The following is a 22273-nucleotide window of genomic DNA, read 5'->3' as shown; positions in this document are numbered from 1 at the left end:
TATTAGAAATTAAAATAGTTTGCAGGGCAGATAGTCGCCCAGGGTAACAACGCCTTTGTTATTTTGTTAAAAAAAAAAAAAAATCAACTGGCAATATTGTCCCTGAGTCAAGCTCTTGAAATGTAATACTAATCTTTGACGTTTGGCTTAATTTCAGTATTGTTAAACTGCTCAAGCAAAAACACCCGCATCTAAATTGTATCGAGGCGGAGGGTTGTGTTTGCTGAAATAGATTGTGAAGGTGAACGTGGGTAAACGCCTCTAAACACGTGACGTGGGAGGCTCAACAACAAACGCTGAATTGTTCACAACTGACATCCCACTTCTAAAGGCCATACCTGCCTTACATTTGCTGTGCCCAAAAATATTTTCAAATCTTGCCTGTCACGTCACTTGACGGGGTACTTATTAAACGTCTCGTTCTCAAAGTTGTTTGTAGATCATAAAACAAAATGCAGTAGTGGAATGCTTGAATGAACTAAAACCGGCCTCTGGTTGCTCTTAATGCTGCTGAGATGGGAAGTGGGCTGCCTATTTGTGTGGGACGGTCCCTATTGGAGGAGGACGAAGGATGGTTTGCATGTGATAGGTCCCCCTTTGTAATGACGACACTAGCAAGCTAAAATACCAATGTATGCATGTGTACAGGGTCATTACCGGTGGTTTCATTTAATTCCAAGCATTTATTTTCGTAACTTTTGCGGCCAAGCGGTGCTAGTAATTTTTATTTTGTGGTGCTTAAAAGCGTTCCTTCCTGCTCCCCCTTTTCATGTTTTATTTTTCTGAATTGTCAGGCGACATCTCTCCGGTGCACGCTGCAATAGAATACACGCATGAATATTATAAAAAATGCAGGAATTGTGGTATTGAAATCGTTTTCAAGCACATAATATGTCCTGCAATTGATAACCAACTGCAGTAGCGTGAATGGTGATTGATTATTTTATTTTTTGTGAACACTGAATAAAATCTATAGAAGAACTACAGAAACATTCACTGTTTCTGTAGTTCTTTTGAAAACAAAAGGTGTTATGCAGGTTTATAGAGCTTCCTATAACCCAGAAGGGTATCTTGATGCTGAGCTGGTGTGAGTCAAGCCAAACCTAGGCCCTGGTGGGACTACTCAAAAAGCCAAGTCATCAGCTTCTTGCAGAACTCAGGAAGTGAGGAGGAGGCTCTTACATGTAGCGGGAGGTCATCCACGCTTTAACAGCGATGTACGAGAAAGCTCGACTGTTAGATCTGGTTTTATGTATGTGTGGGATGTGTGCAAGCAGGAGTTGGGATGAGCGGAGGCGTCTGGAAGATGCAAACATCTTAGCATTGAAATGCCATACTTTCAAGATGCCGGTCTATTTCAAAACAGAGATCAAATGTCCGATTTTAATTATATCCTTATGTTTAGATTTGGGATAGGTCTTAACGCTATGTTGCATGCCCCCTCACTTAGTTAAACCTCGGGCATGCTTTTCGCTTGCTTCTCACCATGACACCCTGATTAGCGACCAGCAGGCTGAGGTGTGGAGGACTATATTTCTTGAGATCTGCATCCTTCAAGTGATCTGCCGCCAGCTAAACAAATGACTTTACATCTCTTTATTTTAACATTTCCAGGAACACGATGAAGAAGCTCGGAATATTGCCATGGCAGGACAGTCACTCGCGCGGGAGCTGCTTCAGCCTCACAGACTGTACTGTTACTACTACACAGTATTTCAGGTGAGTGTAAATAGAATGATTAAAAGTCCATTCTAGTTGTGGTTGAACTTGGCAAACCAGCATGAAGCATTCTCAGAGGCTGGTAACAATGGCCGTTCATTAGTGGTTAAGGTAGACCTTCAATTTCCAAATCTTCATTTCAAAATGTAACCTTCATTCGAGTAGTCTTCTGACACGGTGTTTCACTTTCTAACGAGCTTTTAGGACGAGCTTACCCCAAAGGGCAGATCTGAATGGAACATTAACTTTACAAAACCAGCACACCTATTCTTTAATGGACCAGCCCCTGGTACAAAGACAACCAGCCCCAGAAGCCCACAGATTCAGGGCCCATCAGCTTTGATGTCGGACTATCGGGCATTGTGGGAGGTCTGGCCTAAAAGGGCACTGTCAACTGTTTTTTGGGCCAACATGAGGCTGGTTTTGTGAACATACCAATACACTATCATTGATGTACCTTCAAATGCATCTTTTGGCGCTGGTTAGCTCACAATTTCTCTTGTCCAAGACCTCCTGTAAAAATTCCTTTTTGCTAATAAGCACTACCTTGCTTATTATAGTTCTCACATACAACTTTAGCTGTTTGTGAGAGGACATGCCATCTCATTTCATACTCCACAGATGTTTACATCCATCCATACAGATGCAAAAGGAGGCTTTAGGGCAGCCCTTTCAGCCATTGGCTACTCTGGTTCAGCTGGCTTTAGGCATTGGCTGACGGGTATTACATCAGCTTTTGTATCAGTCAACAGCATTTCACAGATGTGGATTAGTCCACATGCATATTGGCGTTAACTCTTTGTTTTCGAATGTTTGTTTACATTTTGTTATTCTTTTATACATTTTTATGTTTTTTAATTTTAACCGACTCAAGGTTTAATAAAGAGCCTTATGACTTTTTTTCAAATGTTAAATCAACAGTTTTAATTGTTAGCTTGATCTTTTTATTTCCTAGGTTTACTTTGCTTCAGATTTGTATATTTTCTTTCATCCTTGGTTTTCATTTCGTAGTTTTGTTTAGATTTGCGGTTTGACCTTGTTTATTTGGTTTTGATTTCAAGCGTCCTTAAATTGAAACAGGAGGAGCATGTAAGCTCCTGTTATGTCAGCCAGAGCTATATCTGTGCTGATATCCACTGCTTGAACCGGAAGGAGATCTTACAGACTTTGCCTTACGAGGGAGACATGACAGGTATCACATCTGTTCATGAACTTCATATAGTGGTGTTGACTGAGGATGAAGGGGTGGACTGTCTGCAGGTGCTGAAAGTCAAAGTGCATCACTAAGGTACAGTGCTGAGGAGAGAAATAATTCTCAGGGTGTGGGTGCTGTTAAAACGGAGCACAACTACACCCTGCAACAACGTTTCATTTGTATCTGTGGGGTTGTTTTCAAAGTAATCTCTAGGCTGCCACCTGCAGATGCCACTGGAATGACATCGAAGGATTGCCATATGTTAGCGGAGCAAACCTTGAGGTAGCTAATTCTTAGGCATGATGGTTTCATTTAACAATTTCTTGTGCTAGCACAGACCGATAAACAGCTGGCATCGCAATTTCCTCCGTTAACGCTGTGGGACAGTGTAGAGCAGCAGTTAGTCGTCCCTGGCACCTCACGTACATTTGTTATATACAGAACATCCAAAATGCCGCCGCAAGACTGGTCCTCAACCTGCCAAGCCACTGCCACATCTCCCAGCAGCTGTGCACACTCCACTGGCTCCCCATCGAAGCTAGAGTCCCCTTCAAGAGGCTAACCCACGCTCACAAGGCCCCCCACGACACCGGACCAGCACACCTGAACAGCCGACTCAAATTCCACGCACCCCAAAGGACCCTACGATCAGCCCAGCTCTCCTACGCCCGTGGTCCCCCGCACCAGAAAGACCAGATCGGGAGGCCGTTCTTTCTCCTTCCACGCGGCCAGTGCCTGGAGCGACCTTCCACTCCATCTCAGACAGATAACATCGCTCCCCATCTTCGCAAGAAACCTCAAAACCTGGCTCTTCGACAGACCCCCTTCTTGATTGACTGGAACCTGAGAACCCTCCCCACACACACCAACAGCACCTTGAGACTCTTACAGGTGAATAGTCATGCTTAACAAACACCTGACTTGATTTGATTTTCTTTGCGGGTAGCTTACTGGCGAACCTGTGCTTCGCCTTAGTCAGTGACACATTGTTAGTGGCAACCCACACAAGGAAAAAGAAGGAAATCTCTTAATAATTTGGTTGATGTCAGAATCTCGGTCTTGTCCAATGAAGACAGTGATCATTACCTGGCAGACAGTTACAACATGTCAAGTGTTTTGGGAGAACATCATGTAAGGTATAAAGATAGAATGAGTTGAACACCAATAATTAGGCAACACTACAACAATAAAAACATCAACCACAGGTAAAAGACACGAAATCTGCAAATCTATATTTTTGTAAGTAATTATGAGGTTGAGGAATCGAGAGCAACTCAAAAACTGATACATGTGAAATGTTTGTAACGATATAAAATACTTAAAAACAACCAAAATTATTTTTTCTGTCCTGCATGATCAAGTTTGCTTCATCTATATGACAGTGCCTGCAGTTTCTATTGTAATTGTTCTTTGCATCAATAGCTTTTGTTTAAAGACCTGAGAAAACTTTAGCCTGACCCACACCTTGATTGTGGCTGTAATTTGGAACAATGACCCACCTTAGAACCCATATATATCTGTGGGATGGTTTCTTCCTTTAGTTAATGTCGTTAGTCAATGTCTAGTACTCACTACCTGCTACACTCCTAGAGGTCTTTTCCATGGGTGGTTGCCACGTCATAGCATCACAGCAAGAGCCACAGGCAGAGTGTATTCTAGGCTGTGCAGAAGAAGGGGTTTCCAAAAGAGAGCGAGGAGGATATGTTAAGTGGAAATATAATATCAAGCCAAAGAGAGGTAAAAAAAATGACTCTGGACACTATACTCTGCAAGTTGAAGAAGGTGGATTAATCCAGTAGCGGCTGGTATTTTGAAGGCGGGGGCAGGCCACAGGGTTGTGTGTGTAGGGAATGAAATAAATAAAAAAATACTTGCCTGTCAGCTGCTGTCGCCCACTGCCGCCTCCTCTCGGTCCTCTTCCAGGGCAGGAAGCACCCAGCTTCCAGCCTCCTGATAGCAAATCACAACGCTGCATTTCAGTGTTCTGAATGGTCTGAACGCCAAAGATCAGCGCTCAGCCAGAGAATGGGAGGCTGGGCATGTTTCCCATGCAGGTTGTAATGCAGCCTGCATGGAGAACATGCAAAGTGCACATGAATGTTTGTCCAGCCCCAAAGGACCAGCCAAACATTCATGCGCACTTTAGCAAGTGCAAACAAATCCTCCCATCCTCTGTCAGGAGAGCAGCCCGCCCATCCCGCCCGCAAAGCTGCAGCAACAAGGAAAAAATAAAATGATATTAGCTTAGTTATTATAATTTTTAGGTCTCGCCTTCGCAGCACGCATGCGCTGCATAGGAAAAAGACCTTTAGTCATCGGCACAGCTTTTTGGGCAAAAACCTGCACACGTTGCATTGCTTTGAATGGCAACGCGTGCATGTTTGACGATTCCCTTGCGGGAGCGAGCTTTGGTGCCATGTGTTAGCAATTAACCCTCCTGGTGCTGCTCGCTCCCGCAAGGGAAACACGTGCTCTCGCACTTCCCCCCCCCCCCTCACCCCTCCCACTTGTTTACCGAGCGTTGCAGGCGCGCAGAGGCCATATGTTCTTTCGCGGCCGCAAGGCGCTTGGCAGCACAAGCACGAGTGCTTGTTTTTTCATTCTTCTTTAGCCATACTGCCCAGCATCAAGGATCCTTGGTCAATAAAACCATTGACCAAGCCAATACAACCGAAATGAAAGACCTTTTTGCTTTGCTAATGCTGGCTTTGAGGCATAGGACCATTTGAAGCGCAAACAATAAAGCATTCATCAATATTTCGAAACAAGGAGCAGTGTTGGCTCTTCTGGTTTCTGAGTTGTGAACTTTGCAGCTGAGGCTCTAGCTCGGCGACATTCCTTGTTAAGTGTAAGAGCTAGAACGTGCAAGTCTTGAACATAAATGCGCAGCTCTGTTCTGTGCCACCACCTGTAAATCACAACTCTGGTTTCCATTAGGCAGTACTATGTGGCCGCATTTTGACTGCCTATGAACCCTGCCACCATGGAGGATGCTGCATTGCTTCGACAAACAGCAAATATGGTCCAATGTGTTAAAATGTCACTTTGCTGGGGCTGCAAAAATACCTCCGATATTATTGCCTAGTGTGGTATCTTGATCCTCTTCTGATCACTGTGCAGACAAATCCGTGTTTCCCAAAATTGCGCAGCCCACAGTGTATAAGTGAACTCGAAAAAAACCTCTGAATTCGCACATGAACTGTAGACAACAACACTTGAAACCGACAGCCTTAATTGCCTTACTGTGGCTCCGAGGCGTGCTGTAAACATTTCATATGTTAACTTGATGATTTTTTCAGTTAATGTATGCGCTGCAGATATCACAGTTTCAGGATAATGAAAGTGCTCAATTTGAGCCTATGGTATCCGGTTTTTGACACTAGCACTTAATGTCAACATCGGGATTTGATAGTCTGTCACGTCGGACACTGTATATCTTATTTAGAGATGAGGACAACAACGCTTGTTTTTTCGTTCAATATACAGTAACAAGCATTGGCATAACCAATAGGTCTCCCATTTGAGACCTTATAAGTGTTTAGCCATGCAACAGCTGATGTTGTTGCACCAAGGATATTGTGATGCATAACTAAATTCTTATAAGGTCCCAAAGCGAGACCTATTGGCTATGCCAATGGTTGTTATTTTTTCTTTAGTGACACTGCTTAAAAGCAGTAGGGCAGTGTTCCTCCCCCTTAGCTGGATAAATCAATCATTGCATTGGCACTTGTTTGGAAAATACTGGAGAAGAAGGCCAAATGGACAGAAGCGCTGGCAGTGGACTTAAAGATTAATGGATTGAAGGCTGGGTGGATCAGATGGCGATATAGGCCCGCAGCCATGCAGTCATCTAGAATAAGGTGGCCAGAGCTTTGTTGGTCTTGGATGGCAGGGTGATGGTGGTAATGGTAAATTCTTACTTTATTTAAATAAATAAATAAAAATATATCAGAATAAAATAAAAATTATCATCTTAAACCACGATCATTAAAACATTATATACATTGTAACCATCCCTTGATTCATGTTCATCATTTCTTGGCAGATAAATACACAATTTGTATAAGCCCGATCAAGAAATTTCACAAGTCTATTAAGAGTTAGTTTCCAAAGTAAAACAAGTCTTTATTGCTTCTTTCTCTGTTCTTGTGTATGTTATAATAAATAAAGTTCTCAGATACAACTTCATAGGTCTAACAAAGACACATGATGTGATCCAAAGACTCGAGTTTGTAACCGCATAACCTGCAACCCCTTCAGTCTGTGGTATGGTTTTTAAAAGAACCTTCAGATTGTAACAGTGGAATGTACTGAAGCCTAAGTCTCTTATATGAGATTTTTCTTTTTTTACAGCAAATTCGAGGCTAGCTATTCTTATCTTACTGCTGAGGGGGTGTCTACCTCTGTTATGCATGTTTATTTACTGAGTGTTTTGACAAGTCCTCACCATGGCAATTAACCACCAAGGGGCTCCTTATTCTAACTTTTACGCTCCACTCTTCTCATTGTAATGAGCATATCCTATGGCAAGAGCTTTTATTCTTGAATAATTTTGGTTCTATGTGTATTTAAGTGATATAAATGTGATAGTATTAACAGCAACTATTTTGAGATAAAGTGTTTAACCTATCTAGTTTAGCCTTCTTACAGTCTCAAAAACAATTGTTTCAATGGTATGATGTGTAACTAGCGATTTTTAATTAAATTAGACCTGATTTTACTAAGTGGCATCGAGTTGCATGAATTTAATAAAGATCTTACATTTTATCTGTAGATTGTATTTAGTTCAAGTACAATTCCAGAGCCGTAGATGCATACAAAAGAGATTAAATCAGATTCGAAATGGGGGCTGTAATTGATGTACCGATGGCTTTTCCACCATAAATGTAAGCACATTGTTTAACTCAGTTAGTTATCCTAGATCTCTACCACCTCATAAGAATGTGATCAGACCAGGAGATTTTGTCGATAGTCATTCCAAGGTAATTAAATGTGTGTACTCAGTCCATAGTTGGTTCCCCTAAAATCCAACATTCCTTTTTGCAGTTTTTGTTGCCTTTACTGTTAATCCATTCAAAGTATTACATTCATTCTGCCAAGACAATTGCTGCTGTAAGCTGCATGGTGTTCAGGACAAAATAAACAAATCTTCAGCATAAGCCAAGTGAGTGATTTGTTGCTATGTTAATTTAGGAGGAAAGCCTTCTAAAGCATCCAACTAATCATCCAAATCAGAAATGAATAATAAAAACAGACACGGTACAAAGATGCATCCCTGTTTCAAACCATTGAAGGTGTATATCTTGAGCAAAATGCTGTTTTGAATAGATGTTCTAGCATGGTGTTGATGTAAAGCTAATAAAGTAAAATTCAATTATAAATTGGGACGGCGCACGGGGAGCAGAGGAGCGCCGCAGCCTTCCCGCGCAGTTTCCCTGCTCTGGCCAGCCTTCCAGCGTTCCTTACACCTGCCGCCTCTGCCGCTGGTCATCGCGGCACGGAGGAACGGGGACTACATCCCCCAGCGGCCCTCGCAAGCGGAAGTCGCGCACGCCCTGTCCCGCCCCCGGAGGTGCTCTTAGTCCAGCGAGAGCCCCGGGGGAGCGGGGGACACATCTCTACTGACCTGGGCGGCGCACGGGGAGCAGAGGAGCGCCGCAGCCTTCCGGCGCAGTTTCCCTGCTCTGGCCAGCCTTCCAGCGTTCCTGACACCTGCCGCCTCTGCCGCTGGTCATCGCCGCACGGAGGAACGGGGACTACATCCCCCAGCGGCCCTCGCAAGCGGAAGTCACGCACGCCCTGTCCCGCCCCCGGAGGTGCTCTTAGTCCAGCGAGAGCCCCGGGGGAGCGGGGGACACATCTCTACTGACCTGGGCGGCGCACGGGGAGCAGAGGAGTGCCGCAGCCTTCCCGTGCAGTTTCCCTGCTCTGGCCAGCCTTCCAGCGTTCCTGACACCTGCCGCCGCTGGTCATCGCGGCACGGAGGAACGGGGACTACATCCCCCAGCGGCCCTCGCAAGCGGAAGTCGCGCACGCCCTGTCCCGCCCCCGGAGGTGCTCCTAGTCCAGCGAGAGCCCCGTGTCGTGATACGCGCGCGGGCAGCGCCGGGCTAAGGGCGGGCCGTCTGTGGCCATCAGTGAACGGAAGAGGACGGGACGGGCCACCCCCCTTTCATCTGCCAAGGTCTACCTCTAGGTGCGGACAATTCACAAAAGGTACTGTTATTCGGATTCAAATCCTTCGGGCTAAAACGTACTACAACAGTACCCTACCGTGCAACCTTGAGGGAGCTTGCTTACTTGATTGGGCTCTTGCTGTTTTATTTTATTCCCACCCAGTACTACTGATTCCCTAAGAAGAAGTTAAGCGGTGAAAAAAATACAAACTCCTGCTGCTACACAACCAAACACTAGACTGCAAGCGGCAGTACCACAGCCCCTTCCTAGCTTAACTGCAATCGATAAGATGCTCCAAAAAACTATTGGGGTTGTGGTGACAGCAATCGAAAACACTGAGAGAAGGTTACCAACCACACCCACTCTATTATTGCAAAGTCAGGTTGGAGAATGCTCAGTTATTGCAACTGATATTCCGGACCAAAACTCCTATTTAAAATCATCTTATGTACAATTGCCTTGTGCACAGGTATCCATAGAGACTGCTGTAGTTGTAGAGGATTCACCTATTGCTTCGACCCCTCCCCTCCTCAGGAAAACTGCTCCAGTAGGTAAACCACGCCCCAGGAGAAAGAAAGAGAGCCCCCCAAAAAATCGGGCAAAAAGAACTTGACTAATCATAACCTGGTGACCCCAATTCCCAATACGCCCCATCCGAATCTAGGAATTCCGTGCTGGGTCACTAACTTGGTGGCTGATTTGCAAGCATGCCTGGAGCGGACTATTGTTACCCACATTAAACCGCTGGTGTCAAAGCTAGATAGATTATCCTCTATCTTAAATAATAAGGGGGCAGGAACACCAAACCAAGTAAATCCATTAGGAAACCCTGCATCCTTATCTGACTCTGACTGTGGTGGCAGACCTAATAGTATGTCCAGTGATAGGGTCGCTCTACAAAAAAACACCTTAAAACAGACTAAAAACCCAGTAACTCCAATAACCCACACTGAGTCTACACATATCACACCATCCCTTCCACCTAATAGTAATACACATGGCCAAACCCAAGTGACCGTGGGAAATTCCACTGCCAATTTGGACAAAACTCATCCAAAGCCAAAGGGGGGTAAAAATGAAAGTAAAACTAGTATTCCAAGCTAGGAATGTTCTACCCAAAGCCCCTTTCTGCCAGCTACCAACAATTAACCTACCCCCGGAAGCACAACCATATGTGGTAGCCCTTACAGCAGTCCCAGTCCTAAGTGATGGGAAAAGAGAAAAAGATATGGACCTTAAAAATAAGTGCATTCAATGGTTAAGCACAAACAGACCCCTACCTCCAAATGTCTCAGCGGAAATAATGGCAGTAAGAAGAATAGACTGGATAGGGAGGGGACCTAAAACAGTGTCAGGAGACGATGTAATAATACATTTTAGGGATACTTCTGCTGTGGATTTCATCTGTAATGCCCCCTATTGCAGGTCAAACTCCCAAATATGTCCATTACATTTATCATTCTTCCACCCTACCCCTAAATGGAGATTAACCCACTCCAACGGGACTCACTGTAACAGGGGAATCCCCCCACCGCAAGCAGAACGCAGTATAGGCCAACATTTGGGGAGGACTTGTTTCCACATAACCGTACACACCTCCTTCAACCCCATTGGAATAGGTTTAGTGTGCTCTAGGAGGTGGATTGACTTAAAACGAAGGGGAACTACCCACTACAAACTACTAATAAAGAGATTTCATGTTTAATAACTTTTTAACCAATTGTATTTATGGATTTTATCATCGTGCTTGTATGTATTTTATCTGCACTTTTATGGTCAATGACCGAAATAAAGTTATCAAAATGAATGAATGAAATGTCCCCAGATTAATCATTTTTTCCACATCTCAACTCGAATATCATTATCAAAGGCTATGGAGCTGTTGATATAATACACACACAGGCTATTACTGTTTTGCTACTCGACTTCTTTATCAAGAGTCAGAGCGACAAAGTGTCAATAGTGGAGCATCCAGTTTGAAGCATAGTTTGCTTAATCCGATTATGATGATTAGCCCAAGTTGATAATTTTCTTAATATGAATGTAGCAAATAGCTTTTCCTCAGCGCTAAGAAGTGTTATAGGTTTTAGGGTCGATTTCAGTCCCCATTTTAATATTCTTTTCAATTACTGAGCCATTCCAAGATGGTAAAATCTGCCCTGTTATCACTTTTTCTAAATACGCGATATAGCAAGGTACTCCACAAGATTAGATTGTTTTATTATTGCTTTGGAATCCCGTTCAGAGCTGTAGGAGGATGGCTCTTTTTAATTAAATGTGTGATTTCTGCTTGAGAAATACAGAGATTACTATCTGGATATGTTCCAATAATAGTTGGAGTAACAATATTATTTAAATATAGCCTGTTTATCTGAGGTACCAATTGAGATGTAATAGTCAATAAACATTTTATGCACACAAGTTCCAAATCCGATCAAGGACCAACATTTCTGGTGTTTCCTGAATTGATAGCTTTTTGTAGCTTTAGGCAAGCATTTTCTTGATGGTTATTCTCAATTCCATTAAAAGTTTGTTTCAGTGGTTTTGTTTGCCTGTCTTCTTCACTTGATGGAGAGTTCTTTTGCAGAGAATGTAGAGATTCCGTAAATTTATTTTAGTGAGCAATATTAATAGATATCCCCTTAACCCCTTGGGCGCGGCCGCGATTCTGCGCCTGTGCTGCACATTCCGATCACGGGTGAGGTCATGACGGTCGGGAGCTGTCATCAGCACACGAGCAGCTTTTGATCTTGTTCCAAGGGGGAAACTTTGGAGAACGCTAAATGATATGGGTGTCCCTGGGAACATTCTCCAAAAACTGATCAGACTGCACGAAAATAATTTTGCAAGAGTCAGATGGGGGCCCAATGGGGAGTTGAGTGAGAAAATAGATATAGTGAAAGGAGTTAGGCAAGGATGTGTTATGGCGCCTACCTTATTTTTTTTTTTAATAACAAAAGAGAGAGTGAGGGAAATTTTACAAGTACTATGTGAGGTGGGAAACTCCTGGTTCCCGAAATAGATTACAAAAACAATAGAGGAGTATCCCCTCGTAGGCAGAGAAATGTTTCTCTGGATCTAGGCTTGAGTGCTATAGTCAGCACAATATGCCCCAACCTGTTATCGGATAATGCATATCCTTGTAGAAGACCCCTCACTCACCAACCTGGCTGGTGACATGCTTCAACATCGGGGTCCCACCCCATAGGCCGAATGCCTACAGGGTGTGCTGCGACACCTGAATACAGTGGAGCTGGTTAGTATTTTCTTTTATGTGTGCATAACTATCAAAAGTGTGTTTAAAAAGGGCCAAAACTACTCACTACAAGTATTTATTCTTGAGTGCTTGAACCCTTGTTAAAAATGGAATTCCTCGGGGCACCTCCAGCAGGAACCAAGTAGGTTTTCCGCTCAATGATCAGAAGTCGCAAGAGACGGACTCTTGCCGTCTTGGAAACGCCGGTGCCCATGAAGCGGTAGTGCCGCAACTAAGCGTTTTTTTCCAGAGCAAGGAAAAACGCACTCTTTTACACGGGATCGCAATTTGCGGTCTCTGATTTGGACTAGGGCAGGACGCGCCTTAGCGTGTGCGGACCACCCAGTTCAAAATAACACGGTCCTGACGAAAACCTATGAATATATACCAGGGTTGAAACATGTAGACCTTTTTAATCAATAGTTTTGTAAATTTCACATAGCACACTTCGCTATTTTTAATACACTACTTATGACACCAAAGCCTACCTAATTAGGCACAGGTGCCACTCCATTTTTAACAAGGGTTCAAGCACTCAAGAATAAATACTTGTAGTGAGTAGTTTTGGCCCTTTTTAAACACACTTTTGATAGTTATGCACACATAAAAGAAAATACTAACCAGCTCCACTGTAGTCAGGTGTCGCAGCACACCCTGTAGGCATTCGGCCTATGGGGTGGGACCCTGATGATGAAGCATGTCACCAACCAGGTTGGTGAGTGAGGGGTCTTCTACAAGGATATGCATTATCCGATAACAGGTTGGGGCATATTGTGCTGCCTACCTTATTTTCCCTTTATGTTAATGACATCCCTGACACCCTCTTGGGCTGCAAGCATGACTCTCCCAAGTTGTGTGGTCAAGCTGTTCCGGCATTATTATTTGCGGATGACCCTATTTTAATTTCCCAAACCCCCAAAGGACATCAGAACCTTCTTAACAAATTTAGGTTGTATTGTCAGGACAAGAAGCTTGAAATTAATTTGTCCAAAACCAAGGTCATGACAATCAACCCACACAAAGGTTTTAATAAAATGTTCACTATAAATAATGAAAAAATTGAAGAAGTCCAAAGTTTTAAGTACCTGGGTATCACTTTAGACAGTAAAATATCTTGGAAATCCCAACTAGAAACCTCAAAGATCAGACTAGTCCAGAATCAAGCTCCAATTTTAAGGAAACACAAAAATAGCTATTATAAATCAGTCTCTCCAGCAATTAGTTTGTTCAAAGTCAAATCACAATCTGCCTCCCTTTATGGTGCAGAACTTTGGGGACATGTTTCGAAAGGCACGTTCTTAGTTCAGGAAAATAAATTCATCAGACAGCTTTTAGGTGTACCTGCCTTCACTCCCCTCACCCTGGTTCTATGGGATCTTAATTTCCGCCGATCAGATGACCACGCTGCATTGCGCCCATTGTTATACTGGGTTCGTCTTTTGTCCACTGATGAGCTAGCGGACTATAGAGAGGCGTTAAAAGAGATTATGGTAATAAAAAATTCCACATGTTTAGCATGGTTGGCCTACATTGAAAAGTGGTTTATAAAGATGGGGTTAAGTAGCTTTTGATCAGACCCGGATTCGATTACCAACAATTCTAAGAACCTGCTTAAGAATAGGTATTGGGAATATATCAAAGATTCTGTCTTGGGAAATTCCAACCTGGGGACTTTGACCCTCAGGTTCTTTGAACTAAAAATGGACATGAAATTAGAATCCTTTATGGATGAAATCTACCCACCTATGGCCAAATCGTTATATTTAAAATTTCGCTATAGTGCCCTTCAAATTAAATCTAGGACTTCGAAATGGCACTGCAACAAAGGACCAAGAGGTGGTATTGGATCTGATTTATGCGAATTATGTCAAATGGGCCTGAGGAAAGATGAGCCCCATGTGCTATTTATATGCCCCGCTTATCTACAGGCAAGGAAAAAATGGTTAAAACCCATATGCCAACTTTTGGGTCTTCGCCACATTAAAGACGGCGAAAGAGTGTTTAAAGGAGATACTGCACGCCCAATAGTATTTAGTTTGAGCCGCTTCCTCCTATCCGTAGCGATAGTCAGGAAGAGAAATGGCTATAAAATGTAAGCAGACAGTCGGCATGATTGTAGTCTAGCAGCTGAAATGCATCTTGATTTGTACTCTATCGCACCTGAACTAATTGTATATATGTAATGCCCATTGGAACGTGTGTGCAACATGTAACTATAAATGTACCTGGACTGATAATACTACTATTAAGTGGTGCATGTAATTGGATTTGATTTAGATTTATATTGCACTTTAAATCGAGTGACTTAAACTAGAATAATGATAATAGAAACTGGCCTGATCTTAGCGTTTGACGTTGTGCTGTTTTTATAGTATTATTTTAAACTTAATGAATTGTCATCTATCAAGTGCTCTTCGAACATGTGTGTTAATCTAACTGCGAAGGACCTTGCTGCTAGTTTCCTTTTAATCTTAATCCGGTACTGGGTAGACATGTATATTGTATTGTAATGTTTTAAAATTGTATTGTACTGCATTCTTTTAAGGTTGTTTAACCGAAATAAAGAATAATGAATGAATGAATGAATGAATAGTCAATAAACATTTTATGCACACAAGTTCCAAATCCGATCAAGGACCAACATTTCTGGTGTTTCCTGAATTGATAGCTTTTTGTAGTTTTAGGCAAGCATTTTCTTGATGGTTATTCTCAATTCCATTAAAAGTTTGTTTCAGTGGTTTTGTTTGCCTGACTTCTTCACTTGATGGAGAGTTCTTTTGCAGAGAATGTAGAGATTTTGTAAATTTATTTTAGTGAGCAATATTAATAGATATCCCCTTAACCCCTTGGGCGCGGCCGCGATTCTGCGCCTGTGCGGCACATTCCGATCACGGCCAGGAGCCGTCATCAGCACATGAGCACTGTATGCCATGACGGCTCCCGGCCGTCATCGGCATGGAAGGGGTTAATATTGATCTGTGACATGGATTGCAGTTTACCTTGGAATAAAGACACTCAAGAGTCAAGCTTGGGCTACAAAAATGGAACTCAAAACTCTAAGGATTATAAAATCTTGATTTTTCTAATTGACTCACTGTGTTACTTAATTTACAATTGTTTCGCATTGTTGATGGAGATAAGTTGTTCATATCTTATCTTAAGTTCATATGTTGGGCATGAGTATAATGAAAAAACATTCCTGTGTATTATAATTACTTTCTTGTCCACAGATTATTTCAGAATTGTTGCACAAATTATAATGGGCTAAATGCAAAAAAATTTGATCTATCATAGATTTAAATTTACCCGTGCAAAAAGTCGGTTTGGCTAGACAGTCATTCTTAAGCCTGCCATTAGGCGACCTAAATCCTAGTTCAAAAAGAGATTGAAAAAAATAAGAGTAGCAGGTTGTCTAATAGCCTGTAATGGTTTGATGATGTACTCTGTATTGAGAGAACCATCAGACTGTATGTATGTATGTGTGTTCTTATATAGCGCTCGACTTACCCTAGGGAATCTCGGCGCTTGCCTTGGGAACCCGTCCTGGCTTTTTCCCTGTGAGATAACCCGTACTGGGTATACCCAAGTTGAAAGACGGGCATCCCGCCGCGGGGGGCCGTTGTGGAGATTAAGCAAGCTAATGCCCAGAGTTGCAGAGTGTGAACCCGTGATTAGAGTGGGCACCGAAGCGAGAATTATCGAGTCCGTGGACAATTGGGCTCAAGACCCTGCCGCGTCGGGAATTGAACCCTGGTCCCGGGTCTGACCTCTGCTTCAGGGTATGCCTCCTCTAACCAGTGAGCCACACTTCTCCACCAATCTTGTATAGGGTAGTAGTAGATTGTAATTGAAATCACCTGCTAATATAATGTTTGTATTTGTCTAAGTTTCCTATATTTGCTCTAATTCGTCAAGGATAGAGTGGTAGCTTACATTATTTCTTTAAAACCTTGGTGGGAGTTAGATTGTAACAGGAGGAGTTAAACCTCATTGCAACTTTTCAAATGAACTGCTAATAGGGATTTTGAGATTGACTTAATTATGTGCTTTCCATATGTTTTGTGTTTTTTGCTAGCTTGTCAAGATCTGTGAAACTGGGTACATTTAAAAGAAGAATACTTCTAAAAGTCTTGCAAACACACCACCTGGGCACCATATAGGAAAACAAAGAGTTGATCCACGTATTCTGATGTGCCTCAATGCCTGCAATATTCCATGAACAGAGCAAAAGTTCAGTTTTACAGTTTCTATCTGATCTTTGGCTGATAGGGAGGTTGTAAAGAGATAGAATCTCTTTCACTATCTTCTGTGGAGTTACACTGATTAAAGACATATGTTTGGATATATAGCTCTTTATTATTGATGATTTTCAATTTGTACAGTGCCTGGGATTTTGAATACTCAGACTACTTAAAATTACTCTTTTTACTCTGTAAAGAGGTAGTATTTGAGTAGTACGATCTGTGGTTTGGGTGTCTTGGGGCATTTGGATATTTTATTTCTCAACCTGTAAGAATACAGTTCCTCTCCATCAGTTCTTTCCTCATAGCACAAATGTTTGATCAACAAACTTCATTTGCCCACTATGTACCAATGATTTCTTTGAATATGTTGTTATCATGCAGGTACTTCACACTAAGTAATTCACTTGATTAGATGTCACTTAACTCAGGGAAGTTTCTAAATGGTTTCAAAATATTATGACGATTTAAAACTTCATGACTTCCTTCAGATAGATCAATTACATCTAAATCGAGCTAGATGTTTCTGATATCATTACTAGTTATTATGAGTTTGTTGCTAGCAGGGACCCCAAATATTAGGGTAGGGTATTTACTCACTTTACAATATTCACTTAGCAGACCCGTTGTATCATGGATTCCTGAGAGCTTTACATAATCGTAATCCGTAATTTCTGTATGACCAGAGTTTGACTTGAAGTTGAAAGAGCTCTCCAAAAAGTGAAAAAACGTAAGCCATGCCCTTTACACTTTGAGGAAGAGAAGGCAGGGAGTGTTCAGGTAGCTCAAATGATGAGTTATTTTTTATCAGCAATAACTGGAACACACAATTTTGTGGTGACAACTTGCCTTTATGTTGGCGCCAGCTTAGACTGTTAACAAGGTAATGTGGGATTTTTGATGGAAGAATTTCCTTCATTTATCCCGCCGATAAGAGTGTCAGATTAAACGTTGTGATATGAAATAATGTGTTTTAATGATGATGTATTCATTGTGCATAGTTCAGTGTTATGAAATGTAGGAAACAGCTTTTGAATATTTTTCTTTGCTCTTGATGATTCTGTTGTTTGGTTTTAAGTGAAATTTGAATGTAATTTAATTAGTTTCCCTAACCGAAGTTTACTTTTGTAAGGTTGGAATCCTTGATTGATTTCTTCATCTTTAATATCAAGTGTACCCAACCTTTGGTTTGTTCAGTTGAGGCATAAAGTTCCCTTGTGAAGAATCGTGGATGTGTATTGGTTTGTCTTTGTAGGTTTTACTTTTGATTTGTGAATTTGCTCATTTGTAAATTGATTAATGGTATCCGAACACACATTACTTTCTATGATGTTTTGATTTGGAATCAAGGCCTTTGATTTAGTTATCAATGTATCAATCTTCTTTGGAAGTAAATGTAACAAGAATGCACCTTGTATCGACACTACCCCACCTGTGACCTACCTATGTAACTATGCACCTTGTACCTAACTACCTCAACTATCTCTTTCTATTACTCTATCACCCCCGTGTCATTGTAAAGCGCTCTGATATCTGCAAAGATCTTGTTCGCGCTATATAAAACCTTCAAAATAAATAAAATAAAATAAAAAACAAATCAATGATGTCATCAATACTAGACACATTGATAACACTAGTATCAAATGTTTTTACGATCTGCTCAGTAGTTGATTTCGATTTTTCGTGAGGTATTTTCAATTCTGTATTAATACTTTTTTAAAGTGACGCCTGCTCCGATAACAGAACAGATTGATTAAATAGCATATCTTTTATTTTTTGTTAGTATTGAGCCAATGACTCTCATTGCACTTAAAACTGGATATGAAGTGGGCATGCAATCCTCAACTATTTGACCCATAGTTTGTTGCTACATACGAGATGCAGAAGTATTAATACCGAACAGTAATGGGTGATGCTCTGAGAAACCTGGTGCCAAGTGCATGTTTAGTTCTGTCAGCAAATAGGAGTCATCAAAGCAATTGGAAAGAACATTTATTACTTCAGACTCAATTAGTTCAGAAACATAAATAGAATAGTTTTCTGAAAAAATTCAGAGAAAAAAAACTTGGAGATCAGTTCTCACATGCTCAATCGTTGTGATCAAATTTGAGCTATTGCAAGTTCGAATATCAGCATCATTTAGAACATCTGCTGCAAGGACATCCTATTGTGGACACAACTGATAAGCTGCTGTTCTGAAGGTTGCTGCAGATTCAAAGTAATTTCATATCGAGTGTTTTGCATGTTATTTCATAACTCCTTGTTTGTAACAACACGTCCCTCTTGGTTTCTTACATTTGAGCTGTCTGGGGTGCCAACCATACTATTTAATGTAATCAATTTGCTCATTACATTTTATAGTGGGAAGTCCTGTGCTAAACCTACATGTCTTGTAGAAAAATAATTTCTGTGCCTGAGTTTTCTTTTTATAGGTTGTCTGATTGTTTCTACAATAGATTTTCGTTTTAGTAAGTAACCTAGTTCCAGAGAAGTTGTCACTGAGTTTAGGTTCCTCTGATCCCTATGAACAGTTGATATATTAAACAGTAAGACTCAGTTCCTCAGGGGCTGTGCTTGATTGAGGAATTTGGAGATCAAGAAGAAAAACAAAGGTAGTTATAGCTCTAACACTGCACCTTGCAGTACTAAGAGGCTTCACCCGTAGACTAGAGTAAAGCTGGGTATACAGCTTCAGAATCTTCAAAGCCAAAGCAGGGTTGATGCATAGACCGTGTTGGTAATCACAACAAACACACAATAATTTGCGAGTGAGCCGGAGCCACACCATGCCTGTACTTTAAGTTCCTTTAGAATTGCATTGAGCTTGCACTTTTATTCCCTTGTTGCTACGTTTGCTACCCTAATATGGCACTATATCGTGCTTGGCCAGCGATCCTTAGTCCCCCACTTGCGGTCTATAGCTGCCTGCACCAGTGTCCATATCCGCCCCACCTCAAAGTGTACGCTAATCTACAAATTAATCACTAGCTTGAGCAGGACAGTAACGGCACTCCAGTATGCCAAAGCTGAACCACAGCACATACATCATGTGCACCCTCCCCACCTGCGCACCTTAGCTTGAGTCTTAGCCTTCTTCCTGGCTCCTCTGGATTAAAGGGAATGATGTGCAGGTGCAAACAGCCTACCAATTAGAAACCTGCAGGACCACTGCCTCATCGACGCCGTGGTAGAGTTGGGTATCGCACCCCTTGCTTCCCTCCACAAGGCAATAGGCACGAGCATGGAGGCCACCTCCAAGGTCATACATAAATCTGATGTCAGGGGAAATCTTTGGAGAGGGATGTTGCCTTTTTGCTGCCTAATTAAGCAGTGCTACAGTTGGAGGTGGCAAATTGTCCACTGGAAAGTTGGGGAGGGATTGGGGGCAAGGTAGGTACCTCCATTAAAATATTATGAAATCACTGCAGGACAAACACCAATGTTGAGCTTGTATAACTGTTTGCCTCACAGTGAAATATTGCATAGCCTTTGGAGGAAACCTGCATTAAAGTTGCGGGATTTCCCACTAGCTTCTAAAATAATCCAACAAATGTGGCAATATAGACCTATTTTGGAGAGGATGTGCTGCCTGATAACTGTATTCCAACAGATCTGGTGAAAAGGCCCCACAGGCTACCAATCAGATCACCTGAAGCCCCTGCTAGGTTATGGGCTGGTACTATCATAGTGACCCTTTCTGATGCTGATATGAGGGAACAAGTCTTGAAGAAAGCTGTCATGTTGAAAGGAGAACAATAAGAACAATGTGGTCTGCCTTTTCCTGATCTCAGGGTGAGTATGCAGACAAAGAGGAGAGACCTACAGGAGGTGCATGAAGAGCTGATAGAACTGACAAATATGTTGTTGCTCTTGTACTTTAGCCATCTTATAGTGGTAAGAGATGGCAAAGCTAATGTCTTCACCCAGACTGACACAGTGTGCTCTGCCACGGAATGTGGCACGTCTGGTGCTACCCAGACCAGCTCGGGATGATGTTTATATTGTGGTGATTGGAGGATATTGAGGTGGTTTCTGCCTGAAACTCTTTAACAAAACTCAAAACCATATTGGGAGATGAGGACTTAGTTTTCACTTTGAACTCTTCGGTGATCAGCGGAAAACATGTGCTTTGTCCCTCCGCTTCCTGTGTTTTCCTCACTTACCTTCATGTCTCTTGCCCCCTTTTCTCCTGTATCCTCCCTCATGCCTCCTCTTTTTTTGCCCTTTCTCCTCTCTCTTCTCTTTCTGACTAACAGTGTTGTTAAAATGCAGATACATTTATTAGTGATGCATTCTTTTGAAATGGTGAAGTTCATTTCAGATATCCGAGTGTCTAAATTGGTGGATCCAGCTTGACTCTTACTATCTCGAGAGTTCAGGAGTTGTGGCTCCATTTTATGTACTGTAGGATCCCGGTCAGAGTTGATACTGGTAGTGATATTTTTATGCAAATGATTTAAACGTAAACAGTTGTAATAACTCTTGCATGCTATTGACAGGAACCTCTTCAAAATGTATCACTTGACTGCTAACTGCTTCCCCTTTGTAAACAATCCCTTTATACTTCTTCACTGTTTTATAGTGCTCAATGTCAAGCGCTTGGCTGCAGTTCACACTGTTGTGGGAAAACATCCACTCCATACAAACTTCCCTAACAATATACAATTAATCTTCTAAATCCCTACATGATTTACATTTCAACATTAGCACTTATAGAAAAAGATCCCTTGATGCTGGGGTGCCCTTTCTTCACAATAGATCACCCATGCAACCAACATTTATGAAACATTTGGACTATTGTCCCAGGTTTGAAGACCTCACTCTTTACCAAATTGATTCTAAACCTGTGCCTTGTATTAACGAAGCTGTTCTTGTCTATTTATCTTGACTGGTCCACCAAAGTGAATTAGAGCAAAATAAAATTTGTAGATTGGGAACCCAAACCAAGATTAATTCAGAGCTTATATGTGCCAAATGTGACCAAATTGGTTCGCTTGTCAGTAAGTCCACCATATTGTAACGTTTGAATGTTGATTTCCATCTTGCAGAAATACGCAGAGCGTCAATCCAGTCGCCCTGAGATACGGGATGGGATGGAACTTGTTCCCCAGCCAGATGACAGCACTTCCATATGCAAATGCAAGAAGGAAAAGCAGCTGAGAGAGGAACTTTAGCCACCGAGCTGAGAGACTGTACCTCCGTGACAATAAAGGGATATTGTATAATAGAAAGATAAGGCTCTTTATACTTTTAAAGAAAAAAAACTCGTGGCATATAGATGAAGAAACTTGACTATTTTTGCAGGGATTTTTTAAAATTATTTTCCTACATCACGTTTTTAACCATAATGGTTCACATGAAGAAAGAGAATATAAAATCTACATAAAGAAAATTGTAAATAAAGTTCAGTTTAATGTTCTCTGGATCCTCAGCATATTAGTTGGCAAACTCCACCACCAGCAACCAACGAAATGCAGATGTACATTTTTAAAAATCCTAGTTGTTGTTTCCTTCTATCAAGTAAGTGAAGCTTGAACATCTTATTTCTGCGTGCATATAGCCCACTCGTGATTGCATTGTACCGCTCTGTGACTGGAAAGCATGCTATAATAGTAGGAAAAAGGTTGACCTGCAAAAGGAGGCCCTTGTGCTCTCTGGGTACCTCACCCTGATGGCTGGAACATG

At 41.8% G+C, this 22273-nt stretch overlaps 1 protein-coding gene across 1 annotated transcript in view; it reads left to right on the top strand.

Moving 5' to 3' along the window:
* Window positions 1-21980, top strand: part of LOC147663682 (protein O-glucosyltransferase 3-like) — a 107632-nt gene extending 85652 nt beyond the window's left edge. Inside the window, exons 7-8 of the mRNA XM_086950266.1 lie at window positions 1615-1719; window positions 21637-21980. Of these exons, the coding sequence (XP_086806392.1) occupies window positions 1615-1719; window positions 21637-21762 (231 nt within the window). The 3' untranslated portion in view covers window positions 21763-21980. The remainder of the gene's footprint in view (window positions 1-1614; window positions 1720-21636) is intronic.
* The last annotated feature ends 293 nt before the right edge of the window (window positions 21981-22273 follow it).

Source organism: Lissotriton vulgaris, unplaced genomic scaffold (assembly GCF_964263255.1).
Source record: "Lissotriton vulgaris unplaced genomic scaffold, aLisVul1.2 SCAFFOLD_1615, whole genome shotgun sequence".
Classification (NCBI taxonomy): domain Eukaryota; kingdom Metazoa; phylum Chordata; class Amphibia; order Caudata; family Salamandridae; genus Lissotriton; species Lissotriton vulgaris.
Note: the sequence above shows the minus strand (reverse complement) of the source record. Positions and strands in the feature narration are given on the sequence as shown.